Source organism: Petromyzon marinus, chromosome 16, assembly GCF_048934315.1.
Source record: "Petromyzon marinus isolate PM22_M1 ecotype Great Lakes invasive population chromosome 16, UKy_Petmar_22M1.pri1.0, whole genome shotgun sequence".
Classification (NCBI taxonomy): Eukaryota; Metazoa; Chordata; class Hyperoartia; order Petromyzontiformes; family Petromyzontidae; genus Petromyzon; species Petromyzon marinus.
In genome coordinates, this window is record NC_133682.1 from 15,354,227 (window position 1) to 15,377,707 (window position 23,481).

Sequence of the window (23,481 nt, forward strand, 5' to 3'; positions counted from 1 at the left end):
GAGAGAGGGGGGGGGGGGGATGAACAGAAGCTTAAATAGGAAATACGGTTGGAGGGGGGGGAGGGGCCAGAGCGAGAGCGGCAGCTCAAACACGCACATCTTACACATACAAAACGGCAATTAAAAAAATGACCACCTCTTGTAAATACAAAACGGCAGTTTTGTATTTACAAGAGGTGGTCATTTTTTTTTGAGCTGCCATTTTGTATTTACAAGAGGTGGTCCTTTTTTGAGCTGCCGTTTTGTATGTGTAAGATGTGCGTGTTTGAGCTGCCGCTCTCACTTTGGCCCCCCCCCCTCCAACCGTATTTCCTATTTAAGCTTCTGCTCATCCCTCCCCCCCCCCCCCCCCCTCTCTCTGCCTCCCTGTACGTCTTTCCTCCCTCCTTACCTCTTGGTGGACTTGTATATGTATTTCTACTGACCGTGTACCTCGTATTTTTCATTCTATATATGCTGGTATGTGCAAATCAAAGGTTGAACACGAAATTTAACACTCTTCTGAAATTCGTGGTCCACCAGGAAGTGTCTAACTGTGTTGTTGGCCTGACTGGATGTGCTTCACGTAATGTTTTTTCAGGTTTGTTGAATTCTCGTCTCTCTTTTTGTTGTATTTACCTCCGTGATTTGTTCTTGACACCTGATGAAGATCAATGCGTTGTGATCGAAACGTCGTGATTGTTTTTTGTTTTAATATAATTTTATTGTATTTCTACATACGTGACTTTACCGAAAAAAAACAATGAGTAAGTTTATGCAGTCACGAAAGCTTTAATACTTTTTCCTGTGCTTGACACAAATTGCAATAATTGAAGATTTGGTCCAACAAGGACTGAATGCTGATGTACTGGCCCTGGTGAGACACTGGCTAACCAACACTTATTTCACCTGGAATGGAACATGGAACATTCTACAAACAAGTTGGGTTCTCCCTTATCTCCAATTGTGGCCAATGTTTTCGTGGAAAAATTTGAGACAGATGCCATCCAGGCATCCACTCTACGACGTCCGTCTTTGTGGAAGAGGTAGGTAGATGACACGTTCGTCATCTGGCCACATGGCCGACCAGCTCTGAACCAATTCCTCAACCACATGAATTCCATACACCCAGCCATCAAATTCACCATGGAGGTGAAAAAGGATGGCAAGTTAACATTCTTGGATGTTTTAATCGAAAAGAGACCAGATGGCTCAATGGGACACTGTCTACAGGAAAGCCACCCACACGGATGCCTACCTAAAACCTGACTCCCACCACCATCCATCCCAGAAGAATGCCTTTATTAAAACTCTATACCATAGAGCTCGTTGTATTTCCGACCATCACCACCGAGCCAGGGAACTGTAGCACGTACACCAAGCCCTCAAGAAGAATGGATATTCAGACTACACAATCCGTAAAGCTATGACCCCAACCGTTGGGAAAGAACCATCTGAGGACCCAATCAAAACCATCACCTTGCCATACATAGCAGGGGTCACTAAAAAGATTTCCAAAATCATGAGCAAACACAAGATCCAGGTTCAATTAAAACAGTATGTAAAATTCGTGATGTGATCCCATCTGTGAAGGATGTGATCCCTGACATGCAATACCCCGGCATCTACAAACTAAGCTGTGTCTGCGGCAGTAGTTACATTGGGGGACTGAAGCGACATGTCTCAGACCGTGTTCGTGAACATAAGGCAGATCTGAAACATGGTAGGGCCAATACCTCGGCCATAGCTGATTATTGTTTTAATGTGGTGGGCTCACACGAAATTGATTTCTCTAAGACGAAGGTACTTTGCAAGTCCACTGGCTATCAACAAAGATTAATTCATGAAGCCATCCATATATACAGACACAATTTCAACTGAGAATATGGGTACAAACTGAGCAATCATTGGAAGGACGTTATCAACCAGTTTAAGTCATAATTGGCTGTGATGTTCCCATCCTACCACCTTCCGATGTTAGTTGTGCTTCATGCCCATTTCAAACCTTGCGCGCCGACCCCTCGGCTGCGGCTCTGCATTATCCCATTAACATGCTAATCTCTCTTTAACATGCTAATTTTCACCTGGCAGCCCTCTGATTGGTGGAAAACCAACCACTGTCGGGTTGGCTACCCACCACTTACATTATAATTGGTTGCTAACATTTGGGCTACGCCAATTTCAAACCCTTATAAACAGTTTGCCTTGGAAGCTAACCCTCCTTTTCCTGAAGACGACCGCTTGTGTTGTGATAGAAACGTCGTAGTTTTTTCTTATTATCTTTGAACTTATCTACGTGACTTTACCGAAAGGCCCAAGAATATGTACTGCGCTAATGTTTGTTTCATTTTCAACCAATCTGTGACACGTGCGTTTTACATGCATGTTTAATTACGAGCAACATATTGCACAATCGTTCAATTGCGTAAAGATTTTGTAATACATTGCCAATAATGAAACATGCTACATGTACTGTATATATGTGAGCATATTGGTGCAAATTAAACAAACTTTCGGAATCAAACAAAGCAACAAATATCGTGCCATACTATCGATCATGCCATAGAGAGGGCTGGTTGGCCAACACCACCCCCGGCCACTTTTGTCTCCCCAGTGCTGATGTATCACACATCGTACCAGGTACCCACTTGAGGCTGAGTCCACCTAAGTTAAGGGTCGTGAGCAGGAATAAAAAACACTCGGGCCGTCGAGTTCGTATCGCGGTGCAGCGCTAACCACTGGGCCACTACACAGATCATCCGTACGCCTCTGGCAGTGTTGTATGGGGTTTGCGTAGCACCCTGGTCCTTTTGCTTATAAACGTCTGGGATCGGTTCAAGCAAGTTATGACTGCCGATGAGAGATACTGAATGTCGAAACCGGTCGAGAGTTTGCTTGCGGTGAACTAATGTTGCTTACGTTATGTACAGTATATGTAAAATATGCTTTTTACTTGGAGGGATAGTTGACGTATGGGAAGGAGGCATATTGTCTGCTTCGTTATTGAACGTACTACGTTTGATTTTTGAAGGGGAGTTCACACGACTTGTTTTTGTGTGCCAATGACACCGCCTCCATCGATCATCGTCGCCAACACAGATTGAGTCCCTCGTCATCGCCGCCAACTCAAGTCCCAAACCCATCCCTTCGTGGATCGCACTGCCACCATCCTACAGCATCATCCAGATCCGGGAGGAACGCTGCTGGCCAGCAGAGTGGAACAATACTGAATTAGAAAAAAAAAAGCTTCAGGGTAAAGACTTTTTTTATCACTCAACATCTCCAGAGTGGAACAAGATCGACGTCCGGAATGAACCAATATTTCAAGACCTCTTGGTTTTTGATATTCCTCAAAGACACCGGTGGAATCATCAACCGCATTAGAACATCAACAGGCCCCTGAACACATCTCCAAATAAAGATTCTTATTGTTTCATAAGCGGGATATTAAAAGACAAACCACAATCACAATGTGATTATGGCAATGCAACCCAAACTATGGACCATACAGTAAATCCAATTGTGGTCTGCCTTCCTGCAACGGAGGAGGCATGGAAACACGACACTAACTCTCCTCTGTATCCCTCGTGGCGAGCCAAAATTGCCATTGGGATTTATCTCCCGAACATGTTGCTGCCATATGCAAGAATCTAATTTTTGTATCACGTGACTGTTAAGTTGGAAATGGCTTTGGAAAGCCATAAAGTTCAGTTTACAATTATTGTACTCACAAGACTGCAATGCCGAAGCCGTTATAATAACCTGCACACACATCGCACACTGCGCCATGGCCAGGCCCGACGATGTGCAATGATTCTGCTTCTTTTGTGAGTTTGGGGACACTGTGGAGGCCTTGGGAGGCCGCTGGGCTGGTGGCTCGGCTGTACGGTGGGCAAGAGGCATTGGCCACTGGAGCAGCACCCGGCAGGTTGTACGAGACGAGAACCAGCAACTAGATAAACCCCCCGTCGACTCCCCACTCAAGGTCGATACGGAACCGTGACGAGGAGCAGTATGAACGGTGCACACTACCACGCCCCGACTCGCAACCATTCTTGCCAGCCAGGCTTCGTTCAATAACCAATCATTTTTATTTGTGGGTTACCATTAATCACGATTCTGTGCAGCATACATTACATTAGTTTTCACAATCTCCAAAAGACCAAAAAAATTCAACCAAACCATCTCATCTGGAAGGGCTCATCACCAATCTACACAATATATGAGAAAGCATACATTACCTCTTACTTTTACAAGCACATACCATCAGCCAAATATCACATATAGTAGTTACTTTACACTTAAAACGATAAAAAATAAAGTGAGAATTATTTACAATTGAATGCAAATCATGCATATTTTGGGATGAATCGCAGGCACAGGATATTGAATCATGATCGCACAACCCTCATAATTGGAAGGCATCGGAGTGTACGAAGGTGTGCCGGTTTCCACAAACCAAACCTGGACAAATTGGTTGTTGCCACCCGAACACAGATGCGAATTTTTAACTCTGGGTCAAACCCAGAAAAGGTGGTACCCTATCTGTTACGTTAATATTATTAGTACACCTTACCTTCCAAACACCTATTGCGATTCATAATTTGAGTTAGGCCACGTAATGATCCAGACAATATTTCGTTGCGAAGCCCTCCACCGCACGACGTAGCGAACAACATTTAAATGCTATGAGTGCAAAAGTTTTAGCGCGCCACAATTGTTTCAGCTCACCGGTAAGTTGAACAATTCTCACGACAAAATGTAGCAGCAATTAGACACGTTTCGCAAGCATCCTCTATATCATTGCCTTCCTGATTTCGTGGCCTGAGGATGCTTACGAATCCCGATATTGGCTGCAGAAGCCCACGGATAAGGTTAACGCACCCGCCCTGCCAACCCCTGATATGCATTTTGTAATCATGCGATGTGATGGGGCCATCGCTACTGCTGGACATCCAGGCCCAGTGGCAACGTGGTTGTTTGACCTCTTCCACACCGGCAAAACATCTTGTAAATAGTGCAATTGACGGTTTACAATTATCGCTGGCGTTTAATAAGGCATTTTTTACCACGACTTAAAAAAACCCGTTAAATTTCGAAAATTCTAGGATCAATTGGCCACGCAATTCCACAAAAATCTGCGAAAACCGTGGAGTGCAGACGAGCGCAGCGGTGCTGGGGAGCAACTCCCCGGCCGGTGGCACGCATCACGGGGCCTCGTGGTATCACCCAAACGCTGGCGGTGCCGAGCCGATGTCACTTTTCCAGATTTTTTAATTGTTGCCAAGACATTTGACTGCAGGCTCTGGCTTCGTGACAGCTATGCAAAACCAATTATACATGAATAGCAATGAAATACACAACCGCAATGTTGTAAGTTTCTCCACTCGAAACTAAATACAGGACAAATCTAACGTCACTAGAGGAAAATACAATACACATGCAGAATATACAGTGTGGTATTTGCAAACTTATTACAGTGGCGTGTGTTGGATCGCCCCTACTGCAGATGTGCAATTGGTTAATGCACCTCGTCGAGAAGTGACAACACAACTGTGTCTTGTACACTGTCCAACCAACCCTGCTGCAGGATTGACTCCATCACTTTTCACTGTCAATTGTAACACGTGTAGATTCTTCTAGGCCTGTGTTATGGCTATGGGGATTGTAAAAAAAAGTTCAGAGAATGGGACACACCTATTTTCCCTTATACACCGCAATAAAGATATACACTTATATCAGCCTCAAGCCTTCAACAAGACAAAAATAGTACAGCAATCCCTCACCATCCGCAGACTTACCAATCACGGAATTCACGTACACATGGTTTATTATTAAGTGTATACCAATTGACCAACCGCAGCCTGGAAATGTGAGTATCCACGGGTGAGCACGGAGTCCCGCCACACGCATATGTAGTGACATCGCGGGATGTCGCTGTGCTGTGCCGGCCCTAGAGGGGCACGGCGTGCGATGTAACGACATCACGGACACCACTATGGTGTGGGTGTAGTACCGGCCCTAGAGGGGCACGGCGTGCGATGTAACGACATCACGGACACCACTATGGTGTGGGTGTAGTACCGGCCCTAGAGGGGCACGGCGTGTGATGTAACGACATCACGGACACCGCTATGGTGTGGGTGTAGTACCGGCCCTAGAGGGGCACGGCGTGCGATGTAACGACATCACAGACACCGCTATGATGTGGGTGTAGTAGCGGCCCTAGAGGGGCACGGCGTTCAGTGTAGCGACATCGCAGACACCACTATGGTGTGGGTGTAGTACCGGCCCTAGAGAGTCACGGCGTGCGATGTAACGACATCACAGACACCACTATGGTGTGGGTGTAGTACCGGCCCTAGAGGGGCACGGCGTGTGATGTAACGACATCACAGACACCACTATGATGTGGGTGTAGTACCGGCCCTAGAGAGTCACGGCATCACAGACACCACTATGGTGTGGGTGTAGTACCGGCCCTAGAGGGGCTCGGTGAGTGCTGTTGATAGCGCTAGGTGGCACCACGCTTGGCGTGCAGTGCCAGCCCTCCAGGATAGGGTGTGGGAGTGCCGAAGTTACTAAAGGCCATGGCACTCTGGTTGACCCGAGAGGACACGTGACCGGTGAAGTCTACAAAGGGGCCCCAAGTGGGGGCTAGGGGTGGTCACGTGGTCGGGGTCCAGATACTGCTCGAGGATTCCGGAAGGTGGTCGTGGCCAAGGGCGGAGCCAGCCACGCCTCAGAGAATATAAGCCGGGTCCCCCAGAGGGACCGACGTTGTTGTTAATTCTGAAGAAACCTTCGTCTACGTTCTACCGAGTCTCCGAGCTGTGGTCCGGTCAGTAGTAGCTAGTTACGTTGTAATTAGTGTAGTTAGCCCGGTGGTCACCACCATAGGTTGTTATTCTGTAAGGGGCAGTTATCACGTGTGTTGGTGTTAATAAATGTGTTGCCTCAAAGAGTACGCCTGCGACTCAGTTTAACTCACTACACATTTGCAAATGTCACACGGTCGCGGTTCTCCGCGCCACAGCGCCTCCCGTGGCCACCCGTGGTGCTGCGTAGCTTTATCACAGCTCTTTGTTACACAGTACACTACGGTAGTCCCTCAGTTAACGTTTTTAATCCGTTCCACGAAAACTGCTCACCAAAATAACTGTGAATCGAATATGGAAATTACATGAGTCCGCAAAAGAAAGCTGTTGCTACTTCCAAAACAGAAATCGTATAATGTAAACAAAGCCAGTCGAGGACTTAACGCACATAAATAGGCGTCGTTGATTGGCTGAGGGCATGGCTCAGCCTCTTTTTTAAGCGCTCAGATTGGCCGAAAGTGGCGCCCGCGTGCATAACGTAAACGTGTCGTTAATCGAAATGTTAACGTCAGTCAAAACCATGGGGTCCTATCGGAGGCGAAACATTAACCGCTGTCACCGCTAACCGATGTCACCGCTAACCGATGTCACTGTTAACCGAGGGACTGCTGTCATTCTTGCAACGCATAGATCGCGTCACATCGCAACCGCATACGTTGCTTGTCATTCACATTGATTTACCTTGTTAAAGAAATAAACCACAGCATTACCAATCCCGCCAATAGCACCACGATATACATATAAAATATAAGAAATAAAGATAAAAAATAGGTTAATCACGATCAGTTCATAATTTAAAGGTGAATTGCTGTGTTGATTCATTGCCATTCGATACATGGACCGAGTAATTATATTGATGAGTGTAAAGTCACGTGACATGCCCCTTTTTTGATTGGACAATATCTACATGATCGGCGATTCCGTCAGTCCATTTTTATTGTATCACAGCACCACTGTGCCTGCCTCCTCATCTGTGCCTGCCTCGCCTGCCCACACATCTGTCATTGATGACCCAGAAGAAGAGGGGGAGGGTGGGCTGAGCCCCTCCTTCTTCTAACCACCCCTTCCCCCATCATCTCATTGTCATCTTTAATAGTAAAGGTATGTAAAGCTAATGTAATGTTTATTTACGTTTTATGTTATTGTGTTATTGACTGTATTGTATTCAGTGTTTAGTTAATATTCCCATAGGCCCCTGTACTTCACCAGCCGCGGATTTGCCTACCGCAGCCTTTTCCAGGAACCTAAGCCCCACGTTTGGCGAGGGATTACAGTATTTAACTCTGCTCAAATGTCAGTAAAACATACTGGACATGAAAACTGAAAGAAAGACCCAAAGAGTATGAAAACTGACCCTGTTAGATCCCTGACTCGGTCAAATTAAATCAGCCCATCTTTCACCCGGGGCTCTGAAATTGAGTACCACTTTGTGGAAAGCCCCAGCAATGGTCGTACTGTGGAGATAAGGGACTCCACTATACGACATCTCCACTGGCTCAAGGGCCACCGATCGCGAGAGCAGGAAGACTCTCTAATGCGAGCCCAAGACGGGTTGAGCATTAGTACCTCGTTCAGGAAACACTTTGGATGCCCGCACACATCTGAAGCGTTAAAATATCGGCAAAGCACAGAACTAACGACTGCTGGGTAGACGCCGGAATTACCGGAGGCTGCGGGAGCGCACGCACGTGACAACCATGCGAGTTCCTGAACACAAAAACCCGGGGAGAAAAACACCACGGGTAGTCACAAGAAAGGTGGCAACAGATTGGGATTCTAAAATCACCCAAACCGGGATTGCGCATAGCGACCATTGCCTCCTTCTCTGTTTGCGCCCACAAGCGCATTGAGATGAGGCATAAAGCGCTCTGAGACCTTGATGTATAAGGCACCAAATCAAAAACACTCCCCGTTTATTATGAAAACTGCCGAGCGTGCCCCCACGAGGCCCCCCACGAGGCCCCCCACGAGGCCGCCGGTGTGTCTGGACCTCGCTGAAGTGACCCTCTCCCCGCCACGTGTCAAGCCACAGCCCACGGATGCTGTGCACTTGTTCGTGTTGGGCCTGCGGGGCGAGGTGGGTCCCACCCTCACCATATGCGGCACTTCTCTTCGGGGTTCATGGCAGCTCCCATGGGGCAGGTGAAGGCCTCGGCGAATGCCGGCGAGTTGGAGACCATGCCACGAACACGCACAGCCGCTGGGCTGTGCGAATCGCTTAACGCGTCCTCGATCTCCACTTCCACCGATTCCTTTTCCATCGAGCACCAGAGCTGAGGATGTAAGACGTGCCGACAGGGACCGTGCAGGTTAGCTAATATCGAACTGCTCTCCGTCATTGTGTCTCAGCAGCAGGCTTGCTTAAACCAATGCTGAATTGCCAGATGTTTAAAGGCAAGGACCCTCTCTTAAAAATAGGGGTTCTAGAAGGCCCTATGCGACATGGTACAACAATACTCGGCTGTTAAATGTGGAGATACAGATGTGGGAAAGGTGGATTGTCAGCTTATTTAGACACTTAGGTTCTGGGGTGATCGTAGTGAACACGTTACGGACGGTTGACGATGTGGGTTCTCTGTCACTCACCTGAGCAAACCAGACGAAGAACGCCTGCTTGTTGGTGAGGTTTAGGTAGGGGAGGGGCTCTTCCTTGCCATGCTGCTCTTCCCAGCGTGCGTAGGCCTGACACAGCACAGATGCAAAGGGCAGGAAGATAACAACAGTGAGCTCCAATGTAGATATCGCAATCGTGGTGGAGCGCCAATGATGAAACAAACTATCAAACCATTTTTTTTTATTTTACCAGGTAATGCCCACTGATCTATGTAGCTCTTTTTCAGAAGCGACATGGCTATCACGAATGATCGCTCAACAAAGTGGCTTATCACGTGGAAATGTATAGCAGCCAGATAATCCAAATGCATGTGGATTCAAAATGTGGAGGGATAAACCAGAGGACACGGAAAAAAATCTATGCGACAACAGGGGGAGAAAACATACAAACTCCAAATATAGAACAGGCGTCATGGTCGGGATCGAACCCACGAACTCCTGCATACCAGGCGAGGGAGTTAACATCTTGCAACTGCGGCGCGTGACAGAAAAACATTGTTTGGATAATAAGTGTAGAAAGATGCACGCCAGTAATGACACCGAGAAAAACGGGAACAAGTAGGTCGGGGCACAGTCGCAGATCGGAGAACGTCAGATCGACTGTTAGAACGTGGGATGAACTTGGGCAGGAAGCATCACTTGAGGGCCGTGGGCTGCTGGATGAGACTGAAGACAGAATGGCAGCCCAAGGAGGACTCGTGCCCCGAAGCGGAAGGCCACCGTGGACACAGGAGCAGAGTTATTTCACGAGACCACGAAGACGTGTTCATCCAGCAGTGGATTGAACATAGCTGTTAACAGTGACGTAAAGAAGATGGTAAAGGATAGTTCTGCCTTGCATTCAAACGTTATACTGCATATATATTTTCATTCTGCTCGTTTACCCAGGAAAGTCTAATTGAGTCTCAAGCCTCCTTTTCACGTGGATCCTGCCAGCTTTTCACATTCGGGGGGCGGGGGGCAGGGGGGGCGGCGACGTTGCTACGTGTCATCCCAATTGAGTAAATTGCATGGATTTTAGCAGTATTGGGATGATTGTTCAATACTGGTTACATTGTGTGGTCTCTAGGGAACCCAGAGGAAACGCACATACTATGGGGGGGGGGGGCACACGTACTACAGGGGGGGCGGGGGCGGCGGCATAAAAGTGCCACACAGAAAAGCGTCGGGTGTCGAACCCAAGGACTTCTTGTCGTTGCGAGGTAAGAGTGTTACCACAGCGCCGGCACCCTCGCATACATTGGAGGTAAATTAACATCTTTGACCTAAAAAAATATATCAGCTGGCTATTCAATACTTGACACGCTCCTGATTTGTCTCACTGAAAAACACCCACTTTTCAGATTACGGTTGTGCTTTTTTTTATTCCTTCACCGTGACAAGAGGCTTTGTAAACCAAACCAGCGATACTGGCTTTGGCATTTGCTCTGCCGCGTCAAATGCCGCCGCTGCGCCGCGTGGAGGCCTCCACTTTTCCCTGGAGGAGCTCACCCCACACAGCAGTGGGAACTCAATTTCTCATGATACCGTCACACATTCACATATCGCTTTACGTTTACTCCAAAGCAACATATATGTATACAGTGTATTTGACTCTCTACGTGTCGGATACCGAGTGTCTATGAACAGAAAACGGACTATGCTGATGGCGCACTGAATGACGAAACTGATCCGGAGTTAGCTTACTGTACATTGAACCCATGCTTGCTAAGATTATTCACTCCCAGAAGGCCGTGTGGCTTTTGGGATGTGTAAAAATGCATATTTTCTTACGAGTTGGGAGAGATATGTGAAGGAAGTGTCTTAGCTAAAACAGAGAACTCAACGTGCCGGTGTGGCGACGCCTGGAGGTGTGGCGACACCGGGAGGTGTGGCGACACCTGGAGGTGTGGTGACACCTCCAGGTGTGGCGACACCGGGAGGTCTGGCGACACCGGGAGGTGTGGCGACACCTGGAGGTGTGGCGACGCCTCCAGGTGTGGCGACACCTGGAGGTGTGGTGACACCTCCAGGTGTGGTGACACCTCCAGGTGTGGTGACACCTCCAGGTGTGACGACGCCTGGAGGTGTGGCGATGCCTGGAGGTGTGGCGACACCGGGAGGTGTGGCGACACCAGGAGGTGTGGTGACACCGGGAGGTGTGGCGACACCAGGAGGTGTGGTGACACCGGGAGGTGTGGCGACACCTCCAGGTGTGGCGACGCCTGGAGGTGTGGTGACACCTCCAGGTGTGGCGACACCGGGAGGTGTGGTGACACCTCCAGGTGTGGCGACACCGGGAGGTCTGGCGACACCGGGAGGTGTGGTGACACCTGGAGGTGTGGCGACGCCTCCAGGTGTGGCGACACCTGGAGGTGTGGTGACACCTCCAGGTGTGGTGACACCTCCAGGTGTGGTGACACCTCCAGGTGTGGTGACACCTCCAGGTGTGACGACGCCTGGAGGTGTGGCGATGCCTGGAGGTGTGGCGACACCGGGAGGTGTGGCGACACCAGGAGGTGTGGTGACACCGGGAGGTGTGGCGACACCTCCAGGTGTGGCGACACCGGGAGGTGTGGTGACACCTCCAGGTGTGGCGACACTGGGAGGTGTGGTGACACCTCCAGGTGTGTCGCCACACCGCGCGGTGTGGCGACACGCCTGGAGGTGTGGCGACACCTGGAGGTGTGGCGACACCTCGAGTGTGGAGTAAAGCCTCCGGAAGCGCGTGCGAGGAACCTCTCTGCCCTCTGCTCCCTCGAGAGGCCATTGCCTCAAACCTTAGCCACTCTGTTTTGAGTTGTATCTCTTTTATATTTTCCATAATACAGGTATTTTGGGTTAGATCGCGCAAATATATAAATGTGTCGTTAAACCTGCCACTACCCAACACGGCCAACTATTAAGGGTTGTCACGTAAACAGAACATGACAATTTGTTGCTAGTACAGCACACTTGTGTTGGAAATCCAAACCGTACCATCAATCTGAGTACAGTACTTTAATATTCAAACGTTAGTTTTGTTTTCGTCTTTGGCACATGTGTGGTCCCTATAAAAGTGACGAGGAATTATATAACCGGCATCAAGGCGAGGGTCGCCACCTTTACAATTGTAGACCAAACTCGGACATGTTTCTCAGTCAGGCTGGGTCTATCAACACCGTGCTGCGATGAAGTCCAACACACGTAGCAGACCTCAATGAAAATCAATTCCTGCCACCCAAACGTAGACATTAATTCCCAGACTGTCTGTACGGGTCAAACCCCTGTCCGAATCAAAACTGTAAAGGGGGCTACCCTTCTCAAGGCGGCCAATGGAGGTGAATACTGCCCCGTGTTCATCTAACAAGACAGAGCCATTGACTGTTCGTACGTCATGCACGCCAACCCTCGTACCTGCAGCCTGGTCCAAGCGAGTTGCGTGCTTGTGCATGTGTAGTGACTGTACTTGTCACTGTATGGTGCCGGGGCTTGCGAAGTCACGGCCGGTGATGTCATTGCGGGCAGCCCGGGTTGCTGGCTGCAGTACCAACCCTAGCGGTGGTTGGGTGAGCGCGAAGGCATCACGAGCAGCGTGGGGTGCTGGCTCCCAGGTAGGGAGCGAGAGGGAGCGTCAGCTAGCCAGGGTTAGGCTGGGGCATGACACTCTGGCTGACCTGTTGTCACGTGACCGGACGACACTGGAGGGGGGCCACCGGTGGACGGGGGCCAAGGGGCGGTCACGTGGTCCCGGAGAGCCCTCGGGAACGTTTGAGAAGGGGCTCGAGGAGCCTGGAAGGTGGGCGGGGCTAAGGGTGGAGCCAGCCCCAGCCTGGGAGCATATAACGAGAGCTCCGTGAGGAGCTCGGGTTCGTCAAGTGTTGGTGTTCAAAGATCCACGTCGGGGAGAAGAAGCCTCTAGCCACGCGGTCCGGGACCCAGCTTGTGGTCCGGACCGGGATAGCGAACCGGGTCTAGTTCTGCCGTAGCGTGGTTAGATGGGCATTCGAGACCCGAGCGTAGGTTGTGTTATGTTGGCGTTGTTGTGTTAAATAAATAGTGTTGCTCCCAAGTTAACGTCTGCGACTCAGTTGGACTCACTACACGTGGCAGCATGTGCATGTGGTAGCGTGCGCGTGTGTGTGCGTGTGCTGCCACATGCACACACATGGTGATAGCGCACACCCATCATCCTAAGGGGGAAAGAACGATGATCCGATCTCCGACCCCCCAGAACAGGTTTGCAGATTAGCAGAGCATTACTGTGAGGTCTGGGGGGAAGGTGAAATCCTTCAGCTCAGGGGCTGCGATGCCTCAAATATTAAGTAGTCACCCCCTGTTAGTGGTTAACTGAGGTGCCATCTGTTGAGGACGTACGGAGGGCAGTCCAGTCCAGGAACAGCGCCCGGCAAAGATGATCTCTCAAGAGAACTGCTGAGGGAAGGTGGCATTTGTGTGCAGACTGTCCTCTATGACATCATTACAATAGTCTGGAATATTGGACGGGTTCCGCAGGACTGGAAGGATGTCCTGGTGGTTCCCCTCTCTTTAAGAAGGGCTACCGCAGAGACTGTAACTGCAGGGACATCTCTTTCCTCAGTCTGCCGGGAAAGGATTATCCAACATCGTCTTGTCAAGCACACTGACGAGAGGCTTGTGGATCCCAAATGTGGTTTTCAGGTCAGTGCGGTCCTGCACAGACACCATATTATCTGTCCGTATGCTACAGCACAGGTGTAGGGATTTCCACTAGGACCTACATATCTGCTTTATTGACCTGGTCAAGGCCTATGATACCATCAAAAGGCCACGGCTCTGGGTTGGTTTTCGTGCTTTTGGAGTCCCTGACTCTCTGCTCACAATCATTAAGGACCTTCATAATGGTGGGCAGGTCCAGGTAAAGCTAGACAGTCAAACGTCAGAGCCATTCCCTGTTCACCTTGGGTGCGACAGGGATGTCTTCTGGCTCCTACATCATTCAACATATTTTTCAACTACATATTTCGAGAAGCCTTCCGTAACTGTACCGAAGGAATTTACATTTAACAGACATAATGGTAAGCCGACTGATACCTCAGGTGCGGTCAAGGGATGGCTCCCTATTGGATAACCATGGTATGTATGCTGGTGATTGCTGTTCACTCAGAGGAGTTGGAGGCACTGCTGCTGAACCTGGAGTGTGCCACCACCAAAACTAAGCACCTGCCTGGGTATTTTGTGTTATCAAACAATCCACCCCCTCAACTCCCCATTGGTAATGGAGCAGTTGTGGAGATTGGCCGAAACGTCGTGAGAATTTTATTTAATTATGTTTTATTTGTATTATTTTATTATTTCCCTTCTACGTGACTTCACCGAAAGAACCAATAATATGAATCCCTGCAGTCACGAAAGCTTTAAATTGAAATTTAACCACCTCTATGGGGAGGGTTTCCACATAACTTTGAGATCCTTCAACAAACTCCAGGATAAGAAGGCTCAACTGATCGAGTCTCTCATATTTCTGAAGAGATGCCGCAACTCTAAGGTAATACCAATCGCATTTACACTAAACTCTGCTGATATGTAAACTCCTTTGTCAAGGCGCTCTCCTCCTCCCACCCAGCTTAAAATACGCCGCCAAGCTTAGCAGTGTTCATGAGGACGCTGTCATTCCGAGAGTTCTGTTTCTTCACCTGAGGACGGCTGCTTGCGTTGTGGCCGAAACGTCGCGAGAATTTTTTATTATTTTATTATTTCCCTTCTACGTGACTTTACCGAAAGAACCAAGAATATGAATCCCTGCAGTCACGAAAGCTTTAAATCGAAAGAGATTGGAGAGGTTTCCATACCTGGGCAGTGTCCTTATGACAAGCTCAGGTTTGACAGAGGTCTCACCCCAAATCAGTCGAACGACATTATATTTTCATGAACTGCCTAACGCTATGTGGAAGCTACCTGGTCTGTCACTCCACATGAAGCTCCAGGTATTCTCGGCCACGGTTATGCCCTCCCTTCTCTATGCTTGCAAAACGTGGACCCCCCCTCATGGAACATCTGTGCTGGTTAGAAACATTCAGACTGGCCTGCCTACAATCTATCCTGGGTTTAACTAGGCTAGATTCTGTGAGGAACTCACAAATCCTTGAAAGATCTGGGCACATTCCCATCGGCGAGCTCCTAAGGTAGGCAAGGCTGCATTGGCTGAGGCATGTAGCCCACATGCGCAGCCACCACATCCCCAAACAGCTTTTGTTTGGCTGGAATAGGGGGGGTTAGATGGGCGGGGCATGGGCTAAAGAAGAGATGTCCTGATGTGGTACGAGAGGGTATGGAGCTGAGTGGATTTGCCGATGACCGGCACCAGCGGTGTCAATATCGGCCTCTTTGGAAGAAGCTCATGAAGGATGCTGCTACTGGGTAGTTAGAGGCAGTCGCCCTCCAGCAACAACGGAGGGCAGAAGAGCGATGTTCACAACAACGAGCGGAGTGCTGGGTGGCTAAAACACAGCAAGTTAGCACATAGCCTGGCATCAAGCACCATGGTAACGTCACCGCCACTTTGTGGTGAATAGCGGCTGTTGTGTTGTTGTTTTGTATGTGTGCGCGCGTGTGTGTGCTTGTGTGCGTGCATGCGGAAGAGAAGCTCTCTGGCTCACGAGAAGTGCAGTGTGCAGGCCGCCGTTGTCCGCGATGTTTTCCCCCAGGGTCTGCGTTCCGTTGATGGGCCTCTCCTTCCACGTGTAGTTGCTGTACTGAACCTCCATGCAGTGTGTTCGCAATTTAAACTCATTGTGCGTCGTGTTCTCCCACCAGTTTTCCTGTTTGCCTTCCACGTTGTACTCGCTCCCTGCGTCGGTTACAGGGAAACACACCCGGGTCATGGTGTGGGAAGTGGCATAAGACAAAGATCCTCTGTATAGCATTAACAGACTGTTGGGTCAAGTGCTCTTAGCGAGCACCTATGAAGGCCAACGCGATGGATGGCCAGTAGCACGCCCGACCACCTTTGTCTCTCTCTTTCTCCCCCTCCCAGTGATGCGATGTTCACACATCGTACCAGGTACTCATTTTGAGGCTGATCGACCTAGGAGAGGCCCAGGACCAATTCTGATAATCCTAACTGGTGTTGGCTGTGAGCAGGGATCAAACTCGTACGACCGAGTTCTTACCAGAGCGCACGAACCATGAGTCACATAGCACTAGCACGGATTTAGTTTGGAGGATTTTCTTTTAATGAGCAATGTTCTTGATAAAATGGGTTCTCCTGTTCCTAAATAAAAGCACACACGCACCCTCCCCAGTGTTAAGCCACAGGGAGTCTGCATGAGTTTCTTAAAATAAAAACTCTTAAAGGTTGTAGGTCAAGGCTAGAATATATTCCTAAGTTTACAACGGGGCTGAGAGATTAAAGCAGCCATATACGAGCAGAGTCGTAAACAGAGTTTACCGTGGCCAGTAATCACATTCCCACGCTTATTCAGGCAATGCAAGGAGGTGACGGGGGGGGGGAGGGCCATAGCGGTGGCACGGTGACCGTCGGGATTGCTGGGTCCTGCCCGTACCCAGCAGAGCGCCGGGGCCTTACCTTTGTTGTCAAATCCGTGACACAGCTCGTGTCCGATGACCGTTCCAATCCCAGCGTATTTCAGGAACCTGCAGGGGAAACACGAATACGCGGGAGTGACAACCCATAGCCACCCTCCTGGGAGAGCCAACGTAACTCCACACCATTCCATATTTTGTAACGCCACACATTTGTTACCGTAGTTACTAGTGCTTGTATATTTCCACGTGCAGGAAAGTGTTGCAGATTATAATTTGTCATTAAACTTGTTTACCCAGAAAAGCCTCGCTGAGTTTTATTACTCGTTTTTAGGAGGATTCTGGCAAATTCATGCAGTTGGGGACAATTATTGGTCTGCGTATTCCTATTGAGCAATTTGTGGTGTAATATTTCAAATGTGGCACATTTTTTGGCCCGTGACACTGGCACACAATGGCCTACTTGTGCAAATGATGTCGCAGGATCTTTAATATCCACTGTGAAGCAAACGCCGCGTTAATACCACACCGCAGTATTAATGCCACGGTGGCAAATTGTTAATTCCGTCACCGGGTATGGAGGAGGTTGTGGGTTCGATCCCGACCCCAACGCCTGTATATTTAGAGTCCTCCCTGTGGTCGTGTGGGTTTTCTTCTGGGTCCTGTTTTTTCCATCTACATTAACAATCAATATGCGTTTAGAGTATATCGCTGCTGTAACTTTCCACACGATGATCAGCCACTTCATTGAGCCATCATTTGTGGGCCAGGTCGCTTCCTAAAAAGGAGCTATATAGCTCAGTGGGAGTTATGTGGCGAAATAGTTTTAGTTGAATGAGGGTGGCTGCTGAATTCGAACCGTCAACCCTTTGCACCTCCATGGAAGAAGACGTACAAAGAATAACGACGGAGAGAGAACGTGGAGTCCCTCACTATGCGGAACGGAGGCACGACAGCTGCTGGGCCTCCCAGGCGCTGGCAATGTACAGCCAGCGGTGCCACTCAGGATGTAGGTGAACTGCTGAAGAGCGGCGCGGTGTGGGGTTTGTACTTAATCTGACCAAGACCCCAATCCTATTGAGTAGAATTTATCAATGCTACTTACAAAAGTAAACGTAGTCAAATAAATCCGTTAGTTTTCGTGCAGTGGGTGTACTCAAGTCACAACACCTTCTTCTCTTCCTGATGCATCCCGCGCACTTCTCCACTTTGGAATTCCCTCCTCCCACCGTTATCTCCGTTTCTCAAGCCCTCCTAAAAACCTGGCTCAATTCAAGACACTCGTTGCACCCTTAACCACTTCAAATGTGATTGTGCCATTTTGTTGGTGTGGCCACTTGACGTTTTGAATCTCTGGACCTGTGCTCTGCAACGGTGTTAAAAACGAAAGTGTACGAGGTCTAAGGCTCAACTCCGTGAAGAGGGCTAGGTCAGTGTCATGGACACAGGGAGCGATGGGTACCAGCTGCTGCGCTTTAACATGTGTAGTGCTTCAATAAATACGTACACACCACGTGAGCTGAGGCGAGTCTTTTATTAACACTTCCCGTACGAGACAGGTTCTATAATTGGTGTAAAAGTAACTACCCCTGTTGAACATAGTGTGTAACAGTATGTACCATTGTGTAACACTATGTACCACTGTGTAACACTGTGTAACACTTTGTAACACTGTGTACCACTGTGTAACACTGTGTACCACTGTGTAACACTGTGTACCACTGTGTAACACTGTGTAACACTGTGTACCACTGTGTAACACTGTGTAACACTTTGTACCAGAGTTTCACTAGACTCGCTGCCTTAATCACAAGAATGACGGGATGTACCAGAGTTTCACTAGGCTCACTCCCTTGATCACAAGAATGACGGGATGTACCAGAGTTTCACTAGGCACCGCTGCCTTAATCACAAGAATGACGGGATATACAAGAGTTTCACTAGGCTCACTGCCTTAATCACCAGAATGACGGGATGTACCAGAGTTTCACTAGGCACGCTGTCTTAATCACAAGAATGACGGGATATACCGGAGTTTCACTAGGCTCGCTGCCTTAATTACCAGAATGACGGGATATACCAGAGTTTCACTAGGCTCGCTGCCTTAATCACCAGAATGACGGGATGTACCAGAGTTTCACTAGGCACGCTGCCTTAATTACCAGGATGACGGGGTGTACCAGAGTTTCACTAGGCGCACTCCCTTAATCACCAGAATGACGGGATGTACGGGAGTTTCACTAGGCTCACTCCGTTAATCACCAGAATGACGGGATATACCAGAGTTTCACTAGGCTCGCTGCCTTAATCACCAGAATGACGGGATGTACCGGAGTTTCACTAGGCTCACTCCCTTAATCACAAGAATGACGGGATGTACCGCAGTTTCACTAGGCTCACTCCCTTAATCACCAGAATGACGGGATGTACCAGAGTTTCACTAGGCTCACTCCCTTAATCACCAGAATGACGGGATGTACCGGAGTTTCACTAGGCACGCTGCCTTAATCACCAGGATGACGGGATGTACCAGAGTGTCACTAGGCACGCTGCCTTAATCACCAGAATGACGGGATATACCAGAGTTTCACTAGGCTCACTCCCCTAATCACCAGAATGACGGGATATACCAGAGTTTCACTAGGCACGCTGCCTTAATCATCAGAATGACGGGATGTACCAGAGTGTCACTAGGCACGCTGCCTTAATCATCAGAATGACGGGATGTATAGAGTTTCACTAGGCTCGCTGCCTTAATCACCAGAATGACGGGATGTACCGGAGTTTCACTAGGCTCACTCCCTTAATCACAAGAATGACGGGATATACCAGAGTGTCACTAGGCACGCTGCCTTAATCATCAGAATGACGGGATGTACAGAGTTTCACTAGGCTCACTCCCCTAATCACCAGAATGACGGGATATACCAGAGTTTCACTAGGCACGCTGCCTTAATCACCAGAATGACGGGATGTACCAGAGTGTCACTAGGCACGCTGCCTTAATCACCAGGATGACGGGATGTACCAGAGTGTCACTAGACACGCTGCCTTAATCACCAGAATGACGGGATATACCAGAGTTTCACTAGGCTCACTCCCCTAATCACCAGAATGACGGGATATACCAGAGTGTCACTAGGCACGCTGCCTTAATCATCAGAATGACGGGATGTACCAGAGTGTCACTAGGCTCGCTGCCTTAATCATCAGAATGATGGGATGTACCAGAGTTTCACTAGGCTCACTGCCTTAATCACAAGAATGACGGGATGTACCAGAGTTTCACTAGGCACGCTGCTTTAATCACCAGAATGACGGGATGTACCGGCATTACACATGTAAAACAATACACTGGCCAGCAGCCTTCAACCCAGCGACCCCACCGCGTCCCGTGGCGCCACATCACGCTCGCCAAGGCCCTGGAATCCCCACAATAACTCTCAAGTAACTTCTTTCATGGTCACTGGTGATGGGGCAAATTCCCTCTGCTGTTTTAGCTGTGTTGATAAAACCACAAATACAAAGATCCCCCAGTATAGTCTTTCACAGACTAGTGAATCAAGTGCTGCTTGTAAGCACCTATAAAGGCCAGCACAGCACACGAGGGGGGTTGGGTGGTCAGAACCACATCCGGTTGCCTTTGTGTCCCCAGTGCTGATGGGTACATGCAGTACCAGGGCATTCATTTATTGCTGACATGACCTACGGGAGGCCCAGGGTCGTTTCACTGTTATGCGTCATGAGCGGGAATCAAAGCCGGGGTCACCGAGTGCCTGGCGCAGCATGCTAGCCACTGTGCTTGCCCACTGTGCGATAAACCACTCTCACGTGCACACCCGACGCCTCGTCCCTCTTGTCCTCCGTGTAGCGGCTGTGGCATTGGCATCGGGATTTCGGAGTCCCGGATATTTCCCATAATTTAAAATGCATCTGTTGTTTTCTATTGAACAAAAAAAATCCATTGCAAATTTTTCGGTTGAAACCTTCGGAGGAGGATGTCACGGACACCTCTACCGCAAACTCAAACCGGGAAATAACGGACGTTGACAACTGCATGACAAAACTACTCGTTAGATTGAGAGTTAGAGACACTGACGTTGATGCCAATGAGTGCTGCGAAAGCAAATTTGAGGACACAGCAAAACGACCGCAACTTCAAACGCCACACAGACAACCGCAGGTGCTGGTGACCTTTGGACCCAGGCAGAAACGGCCTCATTCCATCACCCGCTACGCTGACTCGGCACTCTCCACGAGCTTTGGGCAGGATGCCACAATAAAGACCGCGTTAGGACGGCTTTAGTGCCGTATAGAGTGCCCAGGGTGCTACTTTGCTGCCCGTATATACAATCGTTGACAGCACTCACAGGGAACTCTTCACTGTGATGCAATCACTGCAATAAATGTGCTTCGATACGAGAAGCATGCTCTTGTTTGCAAATAGTAAAAATGATTGAAAACTATGACTCAATCAAAAAAAGGTCTATCAAGAGATGATAGTATATTCTCCGAAGCTGTGTTGATGCAAGAGGTACTGTACACCAACCACCGTACTGCCTCCTCTTCTATTCTAACTTTGGCGGTGCTGTTTGTTACTGGCTGATTGATATTAGGGGCCTATACTCAGCAACTGCGTGTGTTTTTGTTGCGTTTCCCATTACTGAAGTCGCGTGTGTGTGCCTGTTAAACTCTTTCCCGTGCTGCGGTGAAGCGTTTGTATTTCCCCGTGCCAACTGTGCCAACTGGCACTGATGGATCGCCGGGAGGGCCCCTGCCGTCTTAGTCACTTGACCCAAAACTCCCGCACACCTGAGCCGTGGCCTCCAGCCAGAGCCTCTGACACTTCCAAGGTGACATCACCTTTGTGGTGACATCAGCCAGTGGTGACATCACCTTTGTGGTGAATGGCGGCCGTCGTATTTCTGTCTGCGTGGCTCCGTCTGGATTTACTCCAGCCTGTTTAATTGTGCCCTTGTGTTTCTTACCTTTGTCTCTGTGTGACTGTCTGTTTCTCGCTCTATGATTAACTTCTCCACGTCTATGATCAACTGCGATGCCCCTCTCTGTGCATTTAAACCTCCGTGCATTTAAACCTCCGTGCGTTTACCCTCCGTGCGTTTACCCTCTGTGTGCATCGCCACTGCTCGGGTCTCGAGGACGATGTTTACTTGCGTTGCTTTCCATTAATCTCCACATTTTTCTATTTCCTCGCTGCTCTTCTCTGTCTGATCCTCGATGGCATACGTCGTACCCGTCTCTATGCCGAGCTTCTCCTCATCTTCATGTTAAATCTCACGCTCATCGCCGTCATCAGGAGCCATGACCAAACTACTCGCGATGTTGCGGTGCCTCAAATCGTCTCGCTGCGCAGATGAGCTACTCTCCTCGCTCCACCTGCGTGGTGGTTATCTTCTTGAGCTCGTTCCCTCGTTTTGTTGCTATTCTGTCACCAGTCTCATCCATCGACCATCAACTTTCATTGCCATCTATGACAGATGCCGGCTAATAGAGCACTCCTGATGGTTGAGTGCCAGGTAACAGAGCTTTTGCCGTCTTGTTATTAACATTCCCCACAACAACGCTTCACGATTTCTTTTACATTGAGGGTTCCTTCCACAATGAACATTTTCAGTTCTCTCGGGCAGTGACGCTGCCCAGAGGTGGGTAGCGCGTTTGCCGCTTGTTATAGACGTTCACGGTTCGAATCCAGCGGCCACCCCGGTTAACACTGCGGTGTGTGTTGACCGTAACAATGCAACGCGGCGTCTGCTTTACAGCGGACGTTAAAGATCCCGCTACATCATTCGCAAGAGTGGGCCATTTGTGTGCCCGCGTTCAGGTCTAAATTTGGCAAATCTGAAAATTACCCTGCAAATTACTCAATTGAAGTTAAAGCCCACTGAGCTATATAGCTCTTTTTCAGAAGCGACCTGGCCACAACAATGTGGCTTATCACCATGTGGAAATCTATAGCAGCTAAATACTCTAAACGCATGTTTCTAAACGTCAAGGGACCTGGATAAAAATCCATGCAACTACAGGGACAACATGCAAAATCCAAATATATAGGTGTCAGGTCAGGATAGGGATCAAACCCATGACCTCCTGTATACCAGGTGAGGTGGTTAACATCTCGCCACCATGGCACACAGCAGCAATCATCGCCCCCACTGGCAGACTGATGCCCCAAGTCCCTGTTACAAACGAGACTCATTCATCCTGGTCTCTTGAGATCCCACCTAGTTACACTAAAAGCTCTTTAAACTTCGTTTAATGGACAGCAGTGGACGTGCAACAGCGGCCATACATGGGGTAGACATCTTGGTAAAAGGGCTCCTGCATGATGCCGGCTGGAATGTACATCGTGTTGAGGCTCTCGTAGTAGTAAAAGGCGTCCACGGTCTGCGCTGGGGCCCTGTGCGAGACAAACACAGCCATCGGCAAAGCGACCTCACGAGACACCCACTGCTTGGCGGCTTTCCTCGCGGCCATTTCCCAAATTGTTGTTCACGAGCGAGAGAGAGGA

The 23,481-nt window shown here is 49.1% G+C and overlaps 1 protein-coding gene across 1 annotated transcript in view; it reads right to left on the minus strand.

Annotated features, from left to right (window-relative positions):
* Window positions 1–4,047: 4,047 nt before the first annotated feature.
* LOC116942794 (endothelin-converting enzyme 2-like) overlaps window positions 4,048–23,481 on the minus strand; it is a 58,421-nt gene continuing 38,987 nt past the window's right edge. The window contains exons 14-18 of the mRNA XM_032955060.2: window positions 23,263–23,370; window positions 16,996–17,063; window positions 16,067–16,257; window positions 9,444–9,539; window positions 4,048–9,130 (exon numbers count right to left, since the gene is read on the minus strand). Of these exons, the coding sequence (XP_032810951.2) occupies window positions 8,948–9,130; window positions 9,444–9,539; window positions 16,067–16,257; window positions 16,996–17,063; window positions 23,263–23,370 (646 nt within the window). The 3' untranslated portion in view covers window positions 4,048–8,947. The remainder of the gene's footprint in view (window positions 9,131–9,443; window positions 9,540–16,066; window positions 16,258–16,995; window positions 17,064–23,262; window positions 23,371–23,481) is intronic.